Source organism: Physeter macrocephalus, chromosome 14, assembly GCF_002837175.3.
Source record: "Physeter macrocephalus isolate SW-GA chromosome 14, ASM283717v5, whole genome shotgun sequence".
Lineage (NCBI taxonomy): Eukaryota > Metazoa > Chordata > Mammalia > Artiodactyla > Physeteridae > Physeter > Physeter macrocephalus.
This window is the reverse complement of record NC_041227.1, coordinates 41547047-41568401: the sequence shown is the minus strand read 5'-3', so window position 1 is coordinate 41568401 and position 21355 is coordinate 41547047. Positions and strand designations below refer to the sequence as shown.

At 50.3% G+C, this 21355-nt stretch overlaps 1 protein-coding gene across 1 annotated transcript in view; it reads left to right on the top strand.

The window, feature by feature from the left end:
• The window catches only part of SYNDIG1 (synapse differentiation inducing 1), a 37895-nt gene that overhangs the window by 4351 nt on the left and 12189 nt on the right, over positions 1-21355 (top strand). Inside the window, exon 2 of the mRNA XM_028498003.1 lies at positions 50-187. Coding sequence (XP_028353804.1) covers positions 50-187 — 138 coding nt within the window. The remainder of the gene's footprint in view (positions 1-49; positions 188-21355) is intronic.

Below are 21355 nucleotides of genomic sequence, written 5' to 3'. Positions count from 1 at the left end.
TGGAGAGACCCCTGGTAACCTCGCTCTCCCTCCCCATCTCTCCCGGCAGAGCGACTACTCCAGTGACACAGAGAGTGAGGACAACTTCCTCGTGATGCCCCCGCGGGACCACCTGGGCCTTAGCGTCTTCTCCATGCTCTGCTGCTTCTGGCCCCTGGGCATCGCCGCCTTCTACCTGTCCCACGAGGTAAGGCCTCCCCGTGGATCACGTGCACGCGGCTGGCACACCCAGGCCATCGAGGAGAGCCCGCTCCGGGGCAGAGGGCCATCTGGGGGGACCGGGCAGGGGGTGCCCAGCCTCACCCCATCAGGCCCGGGACGCATCCTCTGACAGCGGCCACTGGGAAAGCAGCGGGTTGGGAGCCCGCCCGCCACGCCAGCGGAACCGACCCCGTGTTGGGCGCGGACTTGGTACATACTGGGAACGGAGGCAAAGCGGGTTTGGTTTTCTTTGTGAAAGGCTCACACGTGAAATAGAGTCCAGTCTTGCAGCGCCTGTGTGCTTATCCCAAACTAAGGTTCTGGAGGAAACGGCCTGTCTTGGTGGGTAACCGTGCCCTCCGTGCTTTAAGACGGTCGATTCCCAGCCCTTTTTCACAGCAAACGTCCTCCACGTGCCTTCACGGAGCCCAGGTTTTGAAAGATTTCCTCTAGCAAATGGGGAGCCTTCACTCAGAAATCATCTACATTCCCGTTTTTATTAATCAAAGGAAGATGTGTACTTGCCAATTAAAGCATGAGTTTCAGCACCACCCGTCATCCCCACCAGACGGGAGATAAAGGCAGCCCCTTCCGCTGGCCCCAGAGCCCACCGCATCCTCAGGGCCCCGGGCTCCCTCTCCAGCGTCCAGGGCTCTCGGGCCTACCGGCCAGGTCTCACGCTTGAAGCACTGATTCCTCTGGGCTTGAGAACAGACCCCTGGCCTCTCACTGCTTCTTGCCGTTGTCTGTACTGATTCGGTTTGTTGGGTGAGTGGAGAGTCCCTTTATGCGTGTTCCTGTGTCCCCCGCCCCCCCTTTCCTGACCCCACGAGGAGCAGGGGGAGAAGAGGACCCACTGGTGGCACCCTGAGGCAGGCACCTCTTCAGAGGGACACTGAGAGGCCCCAGAGGCCCTTCCAGGGGGACATGGCGGGGCCGCTGCTCTGAGGTCCCGTCTCTGGAGGATGGATGGGTACGGGGAGGGGTGATGGGGACCGTCCTGCACCGCTGGGGTTGGGTCAGGTGGCTGTTCCGTGGCCAGCTTTGACCTGGAGGATCTGTCTGAGCTTCTCTTTCGTGACCTTGTCCCACGCACGCCAGAGGCCTCTGCTCTGGGGGCACAAGCCGAGGCTGCGTCAGTGGCATGAGCAGCTGTGGGTGAAGCGAGGCCGGGGTCTCCCAGACCCAAGCAGTGGCCGTGGTCTCTGCGTGCACCAAGGATTGGGACACACAGCGGGACCCAGACAAAAGCGCGTGGGCAGACGCCCTCGACGTGCAGACGGTGTCCCCAGAAGACCCCAGGCCCAGAGCCCAGCGCCCCGTGTCAGCTGCGCCCTGAGCCTGGGTTAACGTGCTGCAAACAGGCAAGAGGGTTTCACCAGGAGAAGGACACATCGAGGGGTGAAGGGGGCGGCCCACTCCCAGCCTCCCAGCCTGGCCCGCTGACAAACCCCATCACCCCCAGGGGGTGCCCTCCAAGCCAGAGCTGTGTTCTGATTGCCAAGTTGTAGAATGGGACTAACATTTTTACCATGGATTCCACAGGGCAGATGCTCCCTGTTCAGAGAGATGCAAGTGGACATTGGTGTCACTTGTCACCTGCCGGCAGAGGCCAGGTGAGCCCTGGATAAGCGGGGGCTGGTGGGGGCGGGGGGCGCCCAGGAAAGGTTGTCTACGTGCCGGGATGCAGAAGTCATCCCTGGTCTCGGCTGCTCCATGTACCCTGGGGGAGGCCTGTCTCTGGAGCAGGGCAAGCCGTGCAGAGCACCCTTGTCTAAAAGATGGTAAATATAATAAAAATCCAGCCACAGTCGAGGAGACTGGCATGAGATCCTCCTTCTCAGAAAGTAACGTTACCCTTCACACCTTAAGAACCTCCTAGACTCGGGCCTGATGAGTCAGGGTGTTTAATACCTTTGATGGGAAAGGATTCTGATCATCTGTTAACAGCAAATGAAACAGTCTCCGTGGAGGCCGCTGGTCACATGCTCAGGGATGAAGAGCCAGCATTTTGAGGCCTGCGGGGTTGCCTTTGCTGTTGGAATAAGAGAAGGGGCTCTGGGGTCCCCGGCTCTCGGTCCCTCTTTTTCTTGTGCTGTGAGCGTGGACCCCTCGGTGGACGCATCTCCACGGGAACTCGCGGCTGAGACCCTGGCACGCGGGTCTCTTCAGGGTCAGCGTGGTTCTGGGCTGCGCTGCAGGCCCAGGAGGCTGGCAGCCCCTGGCACATGGCGCTTCAGCCCAGCCTTGAGCCTGCCAGGCCCTCTGTTCGTGCCTCTTCAGCCTGACTGTAGACGCAGGAAATCGGAATTGTCGGCACACACGTGGGTCCCCAGGTCAAGGGACACCTGGAAGGGGATGTGGGATCTTTTCTCCAACAGATTTTATGATTCGAAAAAGGCCTCAAGTAGCAGTAACAGTGGTGGTGAGAGTGTCAGAGAGGTGGGCAGCACCCGCACCTCTGGGCCCTGGCCTGCGTTGAACACCGCACACCTGCCTTCTTGGGTGGTCCTGGCCGGCAGGGTCGACACCCCCAGCTCAGTTAGAAAGGCGTGTTGTCTGGCCCACCAACCCGCTACATCAGAGCCACCGGGGGGCGGGGCGTGGAAACGGCTTTTGAACAAGCCCTCCCCCTGCCCCTGATGCTGCCGTAGCCTGAGCAGTTGCACACGTGTGATCTCATGGGAAGTCCGTGACAGGGCACTGCCATCACGTCACTTTGTGGCCATGGGATCAGGGGTCAGTGAAGGCGATGGCGTCCTAAGGCCAGACCTGCTGGCGGTGGGCCTGGCCCCAGGCCTCAGTGTGGAGGCCTGAGGGCGGCGTTTGTCCACAGCTTCATTGTACTCCGGTGCTGATCATTTGATCCAGTTCCCAATGCAGGCAAGTTTTATACACTTTTTATAGAGGAAAGTGTTGTGTGTAGTTTTGGTGGGTCCACCCAGAAAACGATGCTCTGAGTGATGTGGAGGATAGAAAGGAACCCAAATGTGCTGCGCGATGGCGGTGAGCTAATTGATGTGCCCACTTTATCTTATTTAATCTTGGCAATGAGACTGAAAGGTGGGAATTTATTATCCCCATTTTATGGATGAAAAGACTGACGTTTCAAGGGATTAAATAACACAGAAATCAGAGAGGTAGCAAGTATGGATACATGATGCAAATATCAATGCTTCTAACACTTAAAATCAAATTTCCTGCAATATAACTTTGACTTTTATCTGCAAACAAAAATAGAAGCACAGTTCTCGCTTCTAAATCTTCTGTCCCCACCTGCTTGGAGCATGTTACAGTGAGGAAGAGAAGCCTTCTAGACGGGATTGGGCGTTTACCTGGGCACCTTCCCCAGCGGGGCAGGTGTGAGCTTGAGACTGGAGCTGGAAGACCCTCCCCGACTCCCCAGCTGCCCCGAGGCCCTGGGTCTGGAGCTCGAACTGGCGGGAGGCCTGAGGGCTCCGTGCATTGCGTCGGCCTCAGGCATCTTCTACATTTGAGCATCTATTATGTCTTGATTTCATTTCCTAAAATGTTTCTTTCCTTTCTTAACTGCACTATTATAACTATAATTAAATGAGAAAAGGGAATTAAGGGTCAGATTATGAATTTTATGTATAGCACCAGCGTTTCAAAGTAGTCTTTAATATTTCCTAAAAATCTGTAGCTGTCTTCTGCAGAAAGGTCACTAGTGGTATCATCAGAAGCAGAAATCTGTATTTCCTCTACAGAGACTGTGCTCCTCTTACGACAGGAATGTTTTTTAATTAGAAAATTGAAGGCTGGGTTGAGGAACTTAGATTTTCTGTCACTTGAATTCCCGTTCCTTCCAGCGCTGACAGGAACTCTCCCTGGCTCTTCGCGCGAGTGGCCTAGTGCAATGGGACAAACAGAACAAAGCCCATGGCAGCCTTATTCAGACTCACAAGTGGTATCGCCGTGTGAATAAAGGATGGCAAGCCACGGGCCTGGCCCTTCGAGGGGCTCGCCGAGTCCCGGCTGCATGTGTGTCTGATGCAGAGACCTGCACACCCGTGTTCTGTTCAGTCATTTCGTAAAGATGAACCACGTGGCTTATAAACGTGGCATCTCCTGAGGGTGTCCAGACCCAGCTGGGAGGAGTCACCATGACTCAAGATCAAGTCAAGCTGCTAAATGCTCTGGCCACGCGCCCTACGCAGGGCTGTGAGCAGCCAGCACGAACCTCTCCTCCTCTGGGCTCCCTGGAGACAGTGCCGAGCTCCCTCCTCTGAGCTGCCCACCAAGGAGGGGCTGCCACCAGTCGTAGGCTGAGGGTTCCCCCCAGGAGGAAGCAACAGAGACAGAGGTGACCTGGGGGGCCAGGGAAGACAGGGCAGGGCCGAAGAGTCTTGAACGCAAACTGGAGTCGGTCTATTAACTGAGCGTTTTAAGCCAGAGAATAAGGGTGGGAAGTACAACTGCATAAAGGGTGGTCAGAGGATACTGCACGGAAGTAGCATGCTCTGGAATAGAGTCAACTCAGAGCAGAAAATCCTTTCACAAGGAAGCAAGCAGACACGTGTGTCAGGCACCGCGGGGCCTCTGTGGATTTTTGCTGTGCAGCCTTGGGGTCGCATGAGACAGATGGAGCAAGACGGGCCCATTCACCTCCCTCTACCTTCCCATCTGCCAGGAGCTTAGTTACAACAAAGCCTTGAGTGGCAGATGCCTCAGATGTTTTTAGGAGCTGTCACCTGTCCATCTCTAACCATTCATCTCACCAGAGAGACCGGCACTTCCATGTTCTCCTAGCTAAACCTTGTCACAAACAAAGACAGATTTTTGAAATGCTCATTTTGTTTTCAAAGTTATGTGCTTAGAACAGGTGCATTACATGAAACTGGACCCCGTGTCCTCCACACACTGAGTGGTGTGGCTTATAATAATCCACAGGTCTGGAGGAAATGTTTTATGTATGTCACCATGTGCCTCTTTTGTCCTCAAGTTCATTATTCTCGGATGCCCCCTGATTTATAGTAAGTTGAGTACCTCCTGGTGACTGCGTCTGTAAGCGCTAGCAGATTCAGAATTAGCACAAGACCCAACTTCATACGTGAGAGTCACGGGTCCTCTAACAGGTGGAGTTAGCATCTGGTTTAGCAGGGTAACTAAGTACTAAAGCCATGAACTCTGCTGGAGTCACAGAGGAGGACCTGGCAAAGCCCGTTCCAGCCCCAGGAGGTGGGGGAAGCGGGAGCGATGGGACCACCTGGGAAGAAAGATGCTACCAAGGGGGAGAGGGGCTGGGAAGGATTTGGACCAGGCCCACCTTTCCCCCCAGGGTTATGGTGAGGGAGCGGCTAGGCTGCAGGAGCCCCAGCAGGCGCGGGAATGGCACTGACTTTGCAGAAATGGAGTATAAACATGACTAGAAGGATGGCCCAGTATATCAGATGGATATATTTTAACCTGTATCAGGAAAACATGCAACGTAGCTTAATGGTCATGGAGTGATCACCCTCCCCCTCCCCTCATCCGTCTCCCTCCTCCCCCTTCTCTCTCCCTCCCTTCCACCTCCCTCACTGTCTCCTGCCCCATCTCTATCTCCCTCTCCATATGTGTATTTGATATGCTGATTGTAGCTTCTGAGAGCTGTTTTGCAACTTCTGGATCTAAACAATTCTGTATAAATATTAATGATCTGGTGCAGCCAAGACAAATCAGATTTCTGATCTATTTTTCTTCCTCTGGAATGCATGCTGGAGTTGAGTCACTGATCTCAGCTTGTTTTGGTGGATAGATGAACAAATGCATCATATCTGTTCTGTTCCCTGGAGTGTATTAGATGGATTTTTTTTTGCAGTTATAGTTTATGCATTGTCTCAGTAATTAGTATCTTGATTTTGTGATTATTTGTCTGGAGCAGAGAAACCCGTGCGTTGATTGTCCAAGGGCAGAGCCCACACAGTGCCTGGGAATCCAGAGTTTAAATCCCAGAGTGTGTGTTACATTCTTCTCTCTGGCCTCACGCTCACCTTAAATTATGTTGCAAATGTGTGATCATTTTGCTTTTCGATGATGTATCTAAAGCTCTGAGGACATAGCCCCTAAAAGCATGGTTGGTCTTTTCTTGCACATCTCTTCTGAGATGGAGGCTCTGCACAGGTCCTACGACATCCCGAGGACCAAACAAAAGGTGCAGTCCCAGGAGCTCCTGCTTCTGTGCAGTGGCCCGTGGCTTCCATGGCTGTGCCTCTGATGGCTGAGTCCAGCCTGCCCAGAGCCTAGACACACTTAGCTGAACATGCCCTGGTCCATGACAGACACCAGTCTCACCACAGGCATCCCTGGATGCGGCCACGGGGAAGGCCAGGCCACTGATCCATCTCACTGTCTGCAGCACGAAGCATCACCTCACAGGCAGGACAGCACCTCCTGTGTCTGGACTCACAAGGATAGTGATGCCAACAGAACATAGAAATTCGGGAACGGTTGTGATGAGTCACTGGTTGATGAGCACATCATAGATTCTCGTGGGAATTAGGGCCATTTGGGGTACATCTCTGATGTTTTGATGTCGACAATAATGAAATTTAAGTCTTTCTCACGGAGGTACCCCTCACTGGACTACCTCACCCATGGGGCCAGCTAGCTGTACATGGGAGTTAAAAGTACTGATGACATTACACCTGCACCTTGGCTGTAAAAACTGGTGCAGCGAGAGGACGGGACCCTGGCTCAAGACTCTGGGAGGGCTGCTCTCAGCCGGGCCCCTCTTTTCTTGCTTCCTTGATGACCTTTGGCATTTTCTGGCACTTGAGGGAGGGTTGCATGAATCCCAGACATAGAGCCTAGAAGATGCTGAATTTGGAGCTGGAAAATTACCTTGAGCACAGCATGTACTGTGACCTGCAGAGCATGTGCGTAAAGCTCCTCATTCTTATTTTTCCTTCTCTCCTTTTAGACAGGGGATTCTTCATTTCTAACCTTTGATTTCATTTAAATGATTGATACATATAAATAGGAAGGAGTCCTTGAAACACAACTGCAGCACGTGTTTACTTTGGTCTGAGCTTTGCATTGCAGTGATGTCCACACACACACAAGGGCAGGGTCGAAGGAGCCCCACGTGCTCAGCATGAGCTGGTTGGGGAGAGCTGTGGAGCCGGCTGCCTCAAAAGGAATTCAAAGATAAATGATGAAGCAGCGAGTTCTTAGATGACATGACGCAGATTGCTTAGGGGATGCAGGAAACAGCAAGACGTGTAGGCGGAAAGTATCCTTTAGAACTGGCCCTGCGCTGGGAGACAGCAACATGCAGGTGGTGAATTTGGCCCTGGACCCTTCCCATCCCCCATCCCCCATCCCCCATCCCCCATCCCCCATCCCCCATCCCGGCACGTCCATGGTTCTCCAGGAAGTGCCACAGTGTGGGTCCACTTTGGCCCATCTCAGTCCCACGTGGACAGCATCACCCCTCGAGGCCCCAGCACTGCCTGCTTCATCCAAACTGAGTGGAGGTTTCAAAGCCAGCCTGAACCCCAGAGCTTCCCCGTTACCCCCATTCTGCCATGACCCCAGCCTCCTGCCACTCCTGCCTCCCCCCAAGACCACCGCCCCCATGCCAGGCCCGCACTAACCGCCACCACCAGACTGGGTCTCTGGGGGTCCCTTCTTGGTCACCGAGAGCCACAAGAGCTTCCAAGGTGTCCGGGATGGTTTATAGGCACAGAAAGTACCAAGAACAGACTGGCAGTACTTTGTGGTCCTCCCAGGAATCTAAACACAGTGGAGATGTGGTAAGTCCATCTTGAGACCCTGCCCCTAGAGCTCAATTCTAAAATGATTCTCTGCATTCCTGAGATGATCTTGCATCATTTTGCCTGGTCCTCAGAGGTGTATAAAGTGCCTTGCGTTCCTCTGGAAATGACATGCAGGGTTTGAAAACCAAAATGGAGCTTGTAAGTGAACACATCTTCATCCAGAGCCGTCTGTGTCCACGTAAGGATTCCTGGGCCTTGCCCCTCAGGGGCACTGGGTGTGCATCTGTGCCTGTCCCATCGCACAGGGGGCAAGTGCTGATCAGACCTGAGAGCCTGAGTCCACAGCAGGGAGCCTGAGTCACGCTCTGCCCACAGAGGGTACACCTGACCGCTCTGGCTCTCAGGCTGATTTTCAGGTCATTGGCGGGGTGTCTTGTGAGGACCGATCACAGTGAGGTTTGATTTATGATGCGTGAATGTTGGATGGGGGGTGGGGCACAGAGTTCGGCTGACGCTCCGGAGTCTGAAGGAGGCCGGAGCCCCGAGGGTTGCAGGTCCCCTCAGTGCGTGTGGCCACTCTTCCCGAAGCTGTCCTGTGGCATCCCCAGAGGCCGGAGCCCGGGGTGCAGGGAAGCACCCTCTGCAGCTTTGCCTCCCGGAAGTGTGTCTGTCCTGAGGCTGCAGCAGGGGCAGGAGCTGGCGGCTCAGCTCCGTGGTCAAAGGGCTGCTTCTGTCCTGGGCCGGCTCTCAGGCACGGTTCCTGGAGGAGTGTCTGGAATCTGCTCCCGGGCCTGGACCTGGAGATGCTCAGGGTGTTCGGGGCACCTCTATTCTTGGCCTAAGAGCCTGTCATGAGAAAGGCCAATTCTTTCTGAAAATTCTTTGGTACTCCTTGTCACCACCTGTGACCAGGGAGGCCCTGAGTAACTGGGTTCATTTCCCCAGTGGGTGGCCCTTCCCCAGCAGACAGGAGCCATCTGACTCCAGCTAAGGACTTGGGGGTGTGGGTGTGCTGTCCTTACTCAGGAGAGACGACTTAGCCCTTTGGCACCAGGACAGAATCAGATGTGCCCCCAAATACCCCGCCATCTAATTGGGAAGGCAGTGACTCTCTGCCGGGGCCCACCTGCTGCCCTGGTCTCCCCGCAGGAGCGGGAGGAGATGGGACGCCCCGGGCCCGACACAGGCTCCCAGCGAGCTGTAAAACCAAAGAATGGCCTGGGCAGCAGGACATAAAAGTGCTCTTGACGCAGCCTTCACTAACCTGCGAGATGATTAACTTTATTTCCCAGTAACTTAACAGAATTCAAAAGCCAGGGGAAAGGCTTAAAGCAGAATCCGCTTTAGATATATTTCTAAATATATCTAAACTCAGAGCTCTTCCCCCTCAGCTCCCAGCATAGGATTATAATAATCGTTTGTCATGGTCAGAAAGCTTGGCTGAAGGATTTCAGCTCATGGTGGTCTGTGGATGGAGCACGTTGGCCATGGGGGCGCTGCAGTCTGGCTGCATCTCCAGGATGTGGTGTTCGTGGTGCGTGGCCTGAACAGGAGTTTAGTAAACACACTCTGTCTGCTTGGTTGGCATAAAGACAGAGACAGGGGAGCAGGTCCAGGAACCAGAGGCCTGGCCAAGAGAGCTCTTCCCCAAACCCCCCGCTCTTCTTGGCTGAAAAGAGGCACTGTGAGAGGGGCTCATCCAAGTTCCTAGGCCGAGATTCTGTGGTGATCAGGGCAACAAGTCCACTGAGACCTCTGGAAGCAACGAGGAAATGGGATGAGGAAGGGCTGCTGGCCTTTGGGAAACAGTCAACCCTCCTCGGTCCTTCTTGGAGGTGGTCAGGGAATAAATAAGACAGACCCACGGTTAAAGTCCTAACTGACAAGCTGCTGTCAAGGAGGAGTCCTGCTTCACCCATTTAAATGCTCAGAATAGAGTTCTTTATTACACTGAGATTAATGTAACCCAACAGGCATGTCAGGGAAAGCAATGAACAGAAGGTAACAATACCTTAGAGTTTGGACCCTGGGGAAATGTCCTAAAGAGCACGATCCTCAGATGTTTACACTGCAGCAGTATTGCTCCCAAGGACTTCTGTGGCCTAGAAGTTAGTGGTTTATTTTCAAAGGAGTTCTTTCAGTGGCCTCCTTTAATGAACGAAAGCATATAGTCGAAATCAGCCAATGAGCTGTACGCATTTATCAAATTCTTAACGACGTTAGTATCTTAAGTAGGTGAGGCAACTTCCTCACTGATGTTTTAACATCTGTTTAATCGACCACACCTCAACACCCTAACTCCGAGGGACAGAGCTGGGAGGACACCTCCGTGGGGACAGAGCGCCAGGAACCCCGATGAGCCCGCACGTCCTGCTCGTGGACCCGCCGAGCTGACTCCTCCCCTCCAGGGTCTCCCCTCCCGGGCAGCTGTGTGGCGACACAGGACACAGTCACTCCCACACGCCATTCCTGAGATAGGCACCCACTTCCACCCACCTTCACCCCCGCCTCCTCCTGTCCCCAGAGTCCTGGACGTCCTTTCAGCCCAGGGAGCTCGGACACCTGGATCGTCTTGCCCTCCTGCCCCCCTCCTCTGGGGGGATTGCCTAGACCCCACGAGGGCAGGCAGGCCGTCCGGGACATCCACGGGCTTGGTGGGAAACAGGTTCATCATGTTTTTCACCAACTTCTCACTGAAATTTAGCATTTTTCCTGTTTGTGAGCGTGGCCACCAGCCCCAGGGGAAGACTGTTTACCTCAGGGGAACCAAAGGGCTGATCCTGGGGGAGCCAGAGGGCTGATCCTGGGGGAGCCAGAGGGGTGGTCCTGGAGTGGGGCTGGAAAGGTGGTCCTGCAGTGTCTCTGCAGGTCAGAATGCTGGGACTCACTGGCACCAAGGGCTCAGCCTGTCTCCTTCTCTTTCTGGGGTCATTTCTGACCCACAAATTATGCTCCTACCGGCCCGTTTCTCTGCCTACCCACAAAGCCCCAAGGAGAAAAAGACATCATCCCAACAGCAGTTTCATTACCTTTATATTTTACTCTCATCTTTGAAGCTGGAAAAAGATGCTCTGTACTAAAATGTTCCTTCCCGCTGTGCATAATGCTAATGTCCTCCACATAATAAAGCTAAGGGAATATTTTACACGCTGAAAGTAGCCGCAGTGACCTTTCTTCTTTGTGAAAGAGTCTCTTTTTTCCCTCTTGCTCCTTCCCCTCCTCCTTCGCTCTTTTTTTCCCCCTTTGCATGTCAGCTCTCAGTCCCCTATACCCAAGTGACTGGGCCATCTTCCAGAAACAACAGCAAAGAAAATTATCAAATGACGCGGAGGAAACAGACACACTTCTTTCCTCCAGTTATGGCCTCTGCAAAGTCCTAGATTCTTGCAGGAGGAGATTGAGACGTTGGGACGAAGCTGGGAGTGCAGGTCATACCCCAGCCCAGGGCCCTTGTCTGAAGCCCCCTGTTACTTAGAACTGCCAGAGGGTCTAGAGGGAGGCTGTGGTCTTGAGTTTATCATTTTTTCCAGGTTTATTGAGGTATAATTGGCAAATAAAACTACATATCACACTTCTAGGAGGTGATGAGAGAAATAAGACAGAGGTTGGCCTGCTTGTACCTGACCCAAAGGTGGGACCCACCAAAAGGAATTGTCTGGAAGGGGTGGGAAATACAGAAGAGCAAAGTTCAGACTACTCTGTTGTTTCTAACTCCATGGCCAGAAAGGCACTTTTCTCCTAGAGATTTTGCTTGTTTCTTACAAGGGAGAAGAAGGTAGCAAGAATATTGAGGCTTCCAAAGTGACAGACACACACAAAAGGAAGACCAGAGAGAAAGTGTGTGGGCCCAAGACAGTCCTCCCCTTCCCTTCTCTGTCTGCCCTCCGTGTGTTCCCATCCACAGACGATCTCATGGGAGCTGGTCTTTACGCGGCATAAACGGGCCATGCATGTGCGTGCACACCCATGCACACACACACAATTTAAGGACCTTACCCATACCTTGTACTTATTTTTAATGTTTGTAAGTCAGTAGATATCGTGTTGTCACTGTATAATAGTATAGCCCTTACTGGCTACAATACTTTCATTAGCTTATCAGACTACAAATCTCCAGGGATAGAAGGATCGTCTCCTAGACAGTGACCAGAACACACCTTATCCCAAATCGCATGCTATGTGACCCAGCCTCACTTTCTTGTCTAACTTCACAGAGGGTAGATTTTCCAGTTGAGCAACACTGAGGTAGAGAAGGAGTGAACCTGAGCCTTCTGCATTCAGACCCTGCAGGGGCCAAGGAGCACCGTTAAGGTCTGCACATGAGGAAACTCAGGTCCCGAGTCTAAGTGGACTCGTTAAAAGTATACCAAGAAATAAGAGATATAAACCTCAGCCTCCCCAGAGAAATGCCCTCAGACTTTTACAGAAGGGGTGAATCCTGCTGCCTTGGGGAGCAAACTCTCACAATCTCCCCATACTTCCTCCTGCTTCTGCAGTGAAAGTGTTTTGCACACCACACCTGCTCCTGGTTTTCTGATAAACCTCTGCGTTTTATTTTGGGTGCTGATCCAGTTATTCCTGCAAAGAAAACTTCCCTGAACCCAGTGGCATGAAAAGACCTTTTCATTGTGCTCGTGGTTTCTTGGGTTGGGATCCGGGAGGCACCATGGGGAAGGCCTGTCTCTGCTCCTCAATGTCTGGGGTCACTCGAGCCTGGAACATCTGCAGTGTCTTCACACCCATGTCTGGTAATTGATGCTGGCTGTTGGCTCGGACTTTACCCAGAGTGAGCACAGGAGCACCCAGTACCTGGCCTTCCCACATGGTCCCTCCACATGGGCTAATCTGTGCTTCCTCACAGCATGGCGGCTGGGCTCCCAAAGCAAGTGTCCCAAAAATACCAGGGCAGATCATGAGACCTTGTTATGACCCAACCTCTGAAGCCATGCAGCATCACCTCCGCCAGACCCTGCTGGCCGAGGCCTTGGTAAAGGTCTCCCCAGACTCATGGGAGGGATCACAGAGGTCAAGGATCTAGAAAAATATGAGGGATGGAAAACACTGCAGCAGACATTTCAGGGAAAATATAATCTGCCACAGCTGCATTTACAGGGATGAAAGAAAAGTATACACATAACATGTTTATATTATTAGGTTCATCGGAAAATGAATAATGAGAGAACAACTTTCTTTCCTAAATATTATATTCAGAAAGAATATATCAAATTAACAAAACTTCTGAGACCTAAAATGCCTTCTAATAGTTTATGAGGTCATGACATTATTATAGCAAAAAGTAAAGGGCATTTTTACTCCAAAGCTATTATACTTATCAAATGCACACTAGCACACATGACAATGATGATAAAGACATTGCCTAGTGAAGACAGAAGGGCTGAGAGTCTTGCAAATCTTCAGTTAGCAAAGCAAACAGCATTGTGATGGTAAGGCTAAATGACAGCATTAAATATTCTAAATGATATTTAAAATAAGTTAACATATTTCTTCAAATATCTACAGCTTTACAGTATGTGTGTGTACAGGAGAGGAACAGAAACTACCTCAACAAAAGAGACCCACCTTAAAACATTTGTTAATCTCCAACTTGCATCTCATTTGTTATCCTAAAAGCAAAGTGGCTGAAGGGTGGTCTCTGGCAGGCTTTTGATGGGGGCGGGGGGAGCAACCCTACTCTGGAGGAGAGAAGGAAAGACCGTGGAGTTCATTCCTCTTTGTGGAGTGCACCCCTGGCCCACTGTGCACTCCAGTTACAAGACTTAGAGGGTCATAGAGCTTCCCCTCCCCCATACCCTTCCACCATGTGAGTATAAGCTTCCAGTATGATAACAATGGACGTGAGTGGGGGGACATGAGATGTATACTCTGTTTGAGGCACAGTACACAGGGAAGCCCCAAAGCCAAGAGGAAAGACAAAAATAAAGACATTTGAAGAGGTACCTAAAGCTACAACAAACATCAAACATGCTCCACTTCTTGCCAGCTTAACATAAATTCTCACACTAAAGGCCTATTTACTTTAACATCTACTGCCCTTGAAAGATGTCTTTATTGCAAGGCATGCTAGAAGTCAAGAAAAGTCTGAAGAGACAAAGCAATCATTAGAACCAAACTTGATTATGACTCAGATGTTGGAATTATCAAACAGAGGATTTAAAACAACTGTGTCCAATATGTTAAAAGCTCTAAAGGAAAAGGGAGACAACATGCATGAACATCTGGGTAATGTCAGCAGAAAGATAAAAACTGTAAAAGAAATGCTAGAAGTAAAAAACAGTAACAGAAATGAAGACTATTTTGTTGGTACACTTGACACAGCTGAGAAAAGCATCAGTGAACTTGAAGATGGGCCAAAAGAAATTACCCAAACTGAAACACAAATTGAAAAAAGTGAAAAAAAAACAACACAACATCCAAGAACTGTGGACTGCAAGACCATAGGAAATGGTGTAACATGTGTAATTGGAATCCCAAAAGAAGAAGAAATATTTTAATAAATAATATCCAAGGGTTTTCCAATATTAGTGACAGACACCAAATCACTGTTCCAAGAAGCAGAGAGACCATCAAGCAGAATTCAACAAAAACAACAATACCTAGATGTATTATATTTAAACTGTAGGAAACAAAAAGAAAATTTTGAAGATTCCCCAAGGAGAATAAAACACCTTACCTACAGAGAAACAAGGATAAAAATTGTGGCCAACTTCTCATCAGAAACCGCACAACTAAGAATGCAGTTCAACTCAGTCTTGAAAGTGTTGAAAGAATAAAACAAATAAACAAAAACCTGCCAACCTGTGTGTATATCCAGGGACAATATCCTGAAAAAGTCAAGGATAAATAAAAACAATCTCAAACAAACAACTGGAGGAATTCACTGCCAGCACACCTGGGGTCTAGAAAAATATTAAAGTTCTTCAGGCAGCAGGAGAACGATATGGGTTAGAAAACTGGATCTACGTTGATAAAAAAAGAAGAGCAGCAAAAGATGAATAAATAAAAATGAGATGTAATCTTTTATTTTTCTTATTCTCTAAAAGATCACTGTCTGTTTAAAGCACGAATAGTAACAGTGCATTGGGCGATTAGGGAATATGTAAAAGTGAAAAGTGACAGCAGTGTTGAAGAGGTGAGAGGGAGGATTTGGGAATATTCCATCATAAAGTACCAACACTACACTTGAGACAATATGGTGCTATTTGAAAGTAGGCTTAGCAACTGAGATATATATTTTAAATGGAAGTATAAACAATAAGGCAATAGAGGAGATAAAATGGAATCACATAAAATGCTCGATTAAAACCAGAGAAGACGGGGACTTCCCTGGTGGTCCAGTGGTTAAGACTTTGCCTTCCAGTTCAGGGGGTGTGGGTTCCATCCCTGGTCAGGGATCTAAGATCCCACATGCCTCACGGCCAAAAGACCAAAACCTAAAGCAGAAGAAATATTGTAACAAATTCAATAAAGACCCTAAAAATGGTCCACATTAAAAAAAAAAAAAACAGAGAAGGCTGAAAAGAAAGAAAACAGAAACAAATGCAACAATATACAAAGATGGTAAATATTGGGCTTCCCTGGTGGCACAGTGGTTGAGAGTCTGCCTGCCGATTCAGGGGACATGGGTTCATGCCCCGAGGCCACAACAGTGAGAGGCCCGCGTACCGCAAAAAAAAAAAAAAAAAAAAAAAAAAAAAAAAAAAAAGATGGTAAATATTAATCTGATTATATTAATAATCATTTATATGTCAGTGGTCTGAACACACCAGCTAAAACACAGAGATTGTCAGATTGATTTTTTTTAAATGAGACCCCACTATATGTTGTCTACTTATAAACTATATACTGTTTACATTTAAAGAAACCTGTATATAAAGCCCAGATGATTGAAAGTAAATATTAAAAGTAAAGATATGGAAAAAGATATACTACGCTAACACAAATCAAGATAAAGCTGGAGTATCTTATGTTAATGTCATACAAAGCCGACCTTAGAACAAGGCATATTATCGGGGATAAAGAGGTGTGTTGCATAATGATAAAGGGGTTAATTCTCCAAGAACAAATAACAATCATAAACATAAAGTGAATGCACTAACCACAGAGTCGAGATATGAGGCAAGACTACAGAATTGAGAGAAGAAATAGATAACAGTTACACTTAGAGACTTCAGCCACCTCTGTCAGTACTTGATAGATCAAGCAGACAGAAAATAAGTAAAGATATAGATGACCTGAACAGCACTGTTAATCAGCCAACACTGCAGAATACACGTTCTTCTGAAGAGCACAGGGGACATTCACCAGGATAGGTTGTATCCTGGGCCAAAAAAGCAATCCTTAAAAATTTTAAAGAAAAAATACAAAGTACATTCTAGACCACACAAGAATTAAAATAGAAGTCAGTAACAGAAAGATAGCTGGGGATTTCCCAAATATTTGGCACTTTAAAAATGTACTTCTCAATAACCCATGGGTCAAAAATGTCTCACGGGAAATTTAAAAATATTCTGAATAAATGACAATGAAAATAAAACATCAAAATTGTGGGATGTAGTTAAAGTGGTGTTTAGAAGGAAAATTGTAGCATCAAATGCATATATTAGAAAAAGAGCCTAATATATGCATTTGATGGAACCTAAGCAGCCACCTTAAGAAACAAGAGAAATAAGAATAAATTAAAGCAAAAAGAATGAAGGGAATAGTTAAAATTAGAGAAGAAATCAACTAACACTGAAAATAGGAAAACAGTAGAGAAAATCAACAAAATCAAAAGCCAGCTATTTGAAAAGACAAAAAACCAATAAAACTTGAAAAGTCAATAAAACTAATAAACCTCTAGCCAGGCTAACCAATAGAGAATGAGATTACCTATACCAGGAAAGAAAGGGTCATCTCTACTGATGCCCTGGATGTTAAGAGAAGAATAAGAGAATTTTCAACAGGGTGAAGAGCTCTGTGCCCGTAAACTCAATAACCCAGATGAAATGGACCAATTCTTTGAAAGCAAGGAGCCTTGGCTCCCCCGGAATTGCCATCTCTCTGTGCAATCGACGGTTCTCTCCTTGGCTGCATGTTGGAATCACCTGGAGACCTTGAACAGCTCTTGTTGCCTGGGCCCCCTCATAAGCATCTTTCTGTAATCGGGGTGGGGTCTGCACGGGGCCAGGATGCTCAGGTGTCTCCACGTTCTGACATCCTTTGAGCAAAATGGTGTTCCCTGCTCTTATGAAACCTTTCTCTTGGTGGATCTTCCAACAGCTAAAAGCATGACATCTCCCCAATCCCAGTGCCTGGAGCTGACACTGGTTTTCATCTCCAGGCTTAGAAATGGAAAACCTTAGATTCTCAACAGCAAGATGCTTTGCTCCCAAAGTGGAAGGACCTTTGTGAGCCTGTGTTTGATGCCGAGGTGAAGGAATCCTAAGGAAGGGGCCCCTCAGGACTCCAGGCCCACCCCAGAAGCAGGACCCCCCTGTAGACAGTATAAAGGCTCACAAAGGATAAAGTGTTCACGTCACTGGGCACAGAGATCCTCGGGGCCCGAAAGCAGAGGTAGTGATAAAAAATGGAAGAATGGTGCTCTCGGCTGTGGCATATCTTTAGATCTTTTATTCATATCGTGGGTGTACAATGTGGACGTTAAACCATTTTTGATGGTTTGTACTTACACCCGCGAGTGAGAGGGGAGTGGTCCCCACTGGGAATCAGGGAACTGAGTGAGAACAGCTGAAACGGGAGAGTCGTGGGTACAGCTTGCCGGTTCCAGCTCCCAGGCCGTCCTTAGCTGCTCAGCCCCCTTCCTACATAAAAATCCCTTGGAAGGAAAGAGGAGAGGAATTAGCCCCGGCTGCCAGGGCACGTGGGAAGCTTTCCGGGGCAGCCAGGGCTCTTCTGAAGCGAACACGGGCCATGAACCCAGAGTCTGGGTGGAGTGGAGCATCTTCCACTCGGAGCCCCTTGTGGCTCTTCCTCCTGGCCTGTGTGTTGGTGGCGGGGGGCCATCAATGGGGGTCGCCCCCTCAAGGCCCATCGATTTATAGCAGAGGGAACAGAAGCCATCCACGTATAGGTTGTAGTCAGTGCACAAAGGGCACATGGAAGTGCATGGACCTGGTAGGGTGTCCATGCCTTGTAACTGCACGATGCTTTCCTCTGGGCGCTGGCATCCGGAGCCTGGGGTTTCAGAGGTTTTAGGTGTTCTACCTCCAAGCAAAGGAGGACAATGGTGTATGCGCAGAGAGACCAGTAGAATCCATCAGAAAGGGGATGACCGGCCGTGGCCAAGTTTGCTGTGCCCACGGGGAGGCACCCAGCCCCTCACCCACCCTTGTTCTGCCCGACGCACCCCTGTGTGGCCCTGGCCCTCATCTGAAGCTGATCCTCAGCCCAGCGCTCCAGGGACAGCTGCCTGAACGCCCCACGTCTCCACCCCCCATTTTATTCACCTGCTGGTGGGGACCCCTCTATAAAAACAGTGACATGGAGACCCTATAAAGAATGGCAACAAATCAGTAATGAAACAGAGACCTTTGTCGTTCATGCACAAAGGAAGGTGCACGAAGGACCAGGGAGCCCAGGAGATGGGCTTTTGATGATTCATCTTCAGGGGAACACAAATGAAAATTAATGGCACACACAGCACCCAGTTCATGTTGGAATCACCGAGTCCACGGGCTGGGACCCTCCCCCACTGTTGGGAGTGGAAAATGCTGTGATACTTTCTTATAAATGTAAACATCCATCTCCCTATTTTGCACCTAGACATCTGCCCAAGAGAAATGCACCCACGTGGCCACAGAGGCTGTTCACAGCAGCATCCTTGGTCACAGCCCCAAACTGGAACAACCCAGGAAAGCCGGAAACAGCCAGGGTTGATCTCAGGGCTCCTGTGGATGGAAGATGGTTTACCAGCCAGGTCAGCTTGGTTGGGGCAGCCTGAGCCCCTCGGTTTCAAGGTCGGCAGAACCCCCTCTGTAGCTGCAGCGGCACCCACGCCCCTGAGATGTCGGTTCCTGGAAGCCCCTGTGCTGACCCTTCAGAACCAGTTCCCTTCACACTCTTTGGGCCACCCACGCTGCGGGCACCACCTCTCTCCCATTGCTTCTAGAACCCCTGAGTTGTGGAATCTCCTGGCCAGAAGGCTAAGTGGTTCTGAAGCAACCAGTTGCAGTGATATTAACACCAAACAGAATTCAAGGGAAAAGCCATAAAGAGCGACAAAGAATAACTACAAAGATAAGAGGACAGCAAGAAGAAGCCATGATTAAGGTACAGAAGAGTGACTAGCGTGGCTGCTGATGTGAAGGCAGAAGGCTTTACCGGGCGGGGGGCGCCACGGACCCACGCCCCGTGTCATCCACAGGGTGATCCTGGGAATTAAAATGCCCCTAAAGGCCAGCCTGGGGAGCCTCTGTCTGTGAAGTCAAGGAAGGCTGGAAACCCAGGAAGATATGTGGGGTAGGTGGCTTTAAATCGACATTTGGGGAAATCGGAGAACAGACTCAGAATTTCCGGGCAGTGGGCCCAGATCAGGTTGAAACCATAACCTGGTGTCGGCCCACAGCTCAGCCGTGAGGTGGAGAAATTAAGCCGCAGTGGGTCTGGAGCTGAAATCTCCCCGGGGGTGCGGGCCGTGAGGGCAGAGGTCCAGCAGGGGGTCCCCGGGCCTCGCAGCTACCCGCGCCTGCAGACGTGGCCTCCTGGTCTCATCCAGAAAGCAGCACCATCGTTCACCAGCCCCCAGGACTATCAGCCTCAACTTCAACATTTCTTGGTCTCGAAAGAATTTACCAAAACAGTTATTTTCAAAGAAAGGAGATGTTTTTGCCTCACAGATGAGGAGAAATACAGTGAGTTGGTTAGGAGTATGCTGGACAGACCTCAGAGCACCACTCACGGTGTAAGGTCTTCTGGGGTGTCTGGACGTTGGGGGTCCCACCTGCAAAGGAGCAACTTGTGAAAATGGCATGAAAAGCCCTGGTGCTTCCTGGTGTCTCCGGCGCCTCCCCCGGTAGACAACACGCAGAACCCTGTCCGGAGAGGTCAGCGTTGCTTTCAGGGGCCCCTGGAAGAGTTGTAATGACACTAACCTGTACCCCACCGTCGCCTGTCTTTGATGGTGGCTTGTGGTGTTGACGGTTTCTGAAACCCAGGACCCAACGTTCTGATAAGAGCTTAGATTTCTAGAAGTTTCACCAACCAGGACCCTGACCACCCAACACATCCCTGTGGTCTTATCCTGTGCGCTCAGACCAGACCAGAAGAGCCCTTCATTTTCCAAATGTGTGCTGGGGTGGCACCGCCAGCCTGGGTGGGGAGGGGTGGGCAGTGAGGAGATCACTGGAAATCAGTTCGTTTTAAACCTTTCCAGTCAAGTGGAGCCCCTGCTGCCTGGACAGAGCACCTAACTTAATGACATTATCACACAGTGACAGTGTGCAGATCACTAGCAGCGTCATCTCAGTGAGATTTTATCAGAACCATCCCAGGGACTCGGGTCCCGTCTCTTGCGCTTTGTAAGGAGTCCAGGCAACAGGAGGGTAGTTCGGCCGCTGGTGAGGTGAGCTGGGCAGAGCGGCAGGGCGCTGCCCTTTCTTTTGGATATTTTGTGAGTGTTTGGGGGAAAGAGGGCAGCAAACAGCTGTGCCTTCACAAGGAAGCAGGTCTCCCGTAGCCAAGAGGACGAGGGTGTGGGAGAGACGCCCGGGCTTTGGGAGACAGGGCCTCACAACTGTCTCCTCACTTCTGGAACAAATGTGTCAGACGCCATAGCATGTTAGAAGGCCCTGGAGCCTACACCGTGGCTCCTGTGAAGTTTCTTATTTTCTTCTTGGTCAATAAAGTTGCCATCGCCTTCCACAGCTCAGAATAATCTTTCCCATCATTTCCGGTGGTTCTTCGTGTTCTGCTCTGGTCCTCGTCCCCTCCAGAAACTCAGGAGCAAAGGATGGATCACGGTTAATGTGAACGTGATGTGCTTGGTGGCCTGCAGCGAGCTCCTTGCCCGTATAAAAATTCGGTGAATAGGCAGGCCTGGAAGTTGTCTCCCCCTGGTCGAGTTCACCTCCAGACCCAGCATACCTTTCCTCTCGGGTCTGGGCGGATGTCACAGCCCTACGTGCAAACTAGGGATCTTGGCTCTTCACCGTCTGTGGGTCCACCAGTGGTTGCCCCCCCACCGGGTTCTGCCACCCGACTGGCAGCCCCTATGCCACTGCCACCTGCCTTCCTCCTGACACCACCCCTGGCATCCCCTTGTTCCCAACCCTAAGTACCTCAGCCGGAGGGAGAACCTGCCCTCGCTTCCCCTCCCATGACTGAGAGGTGGGAGCCAATTGCCAAGGTTTGTCGAAGGGTTTGAGAGACACACCCTCCTGACCCGCCTTGGGAAGACAGGCCCTAAAAGGGAATAG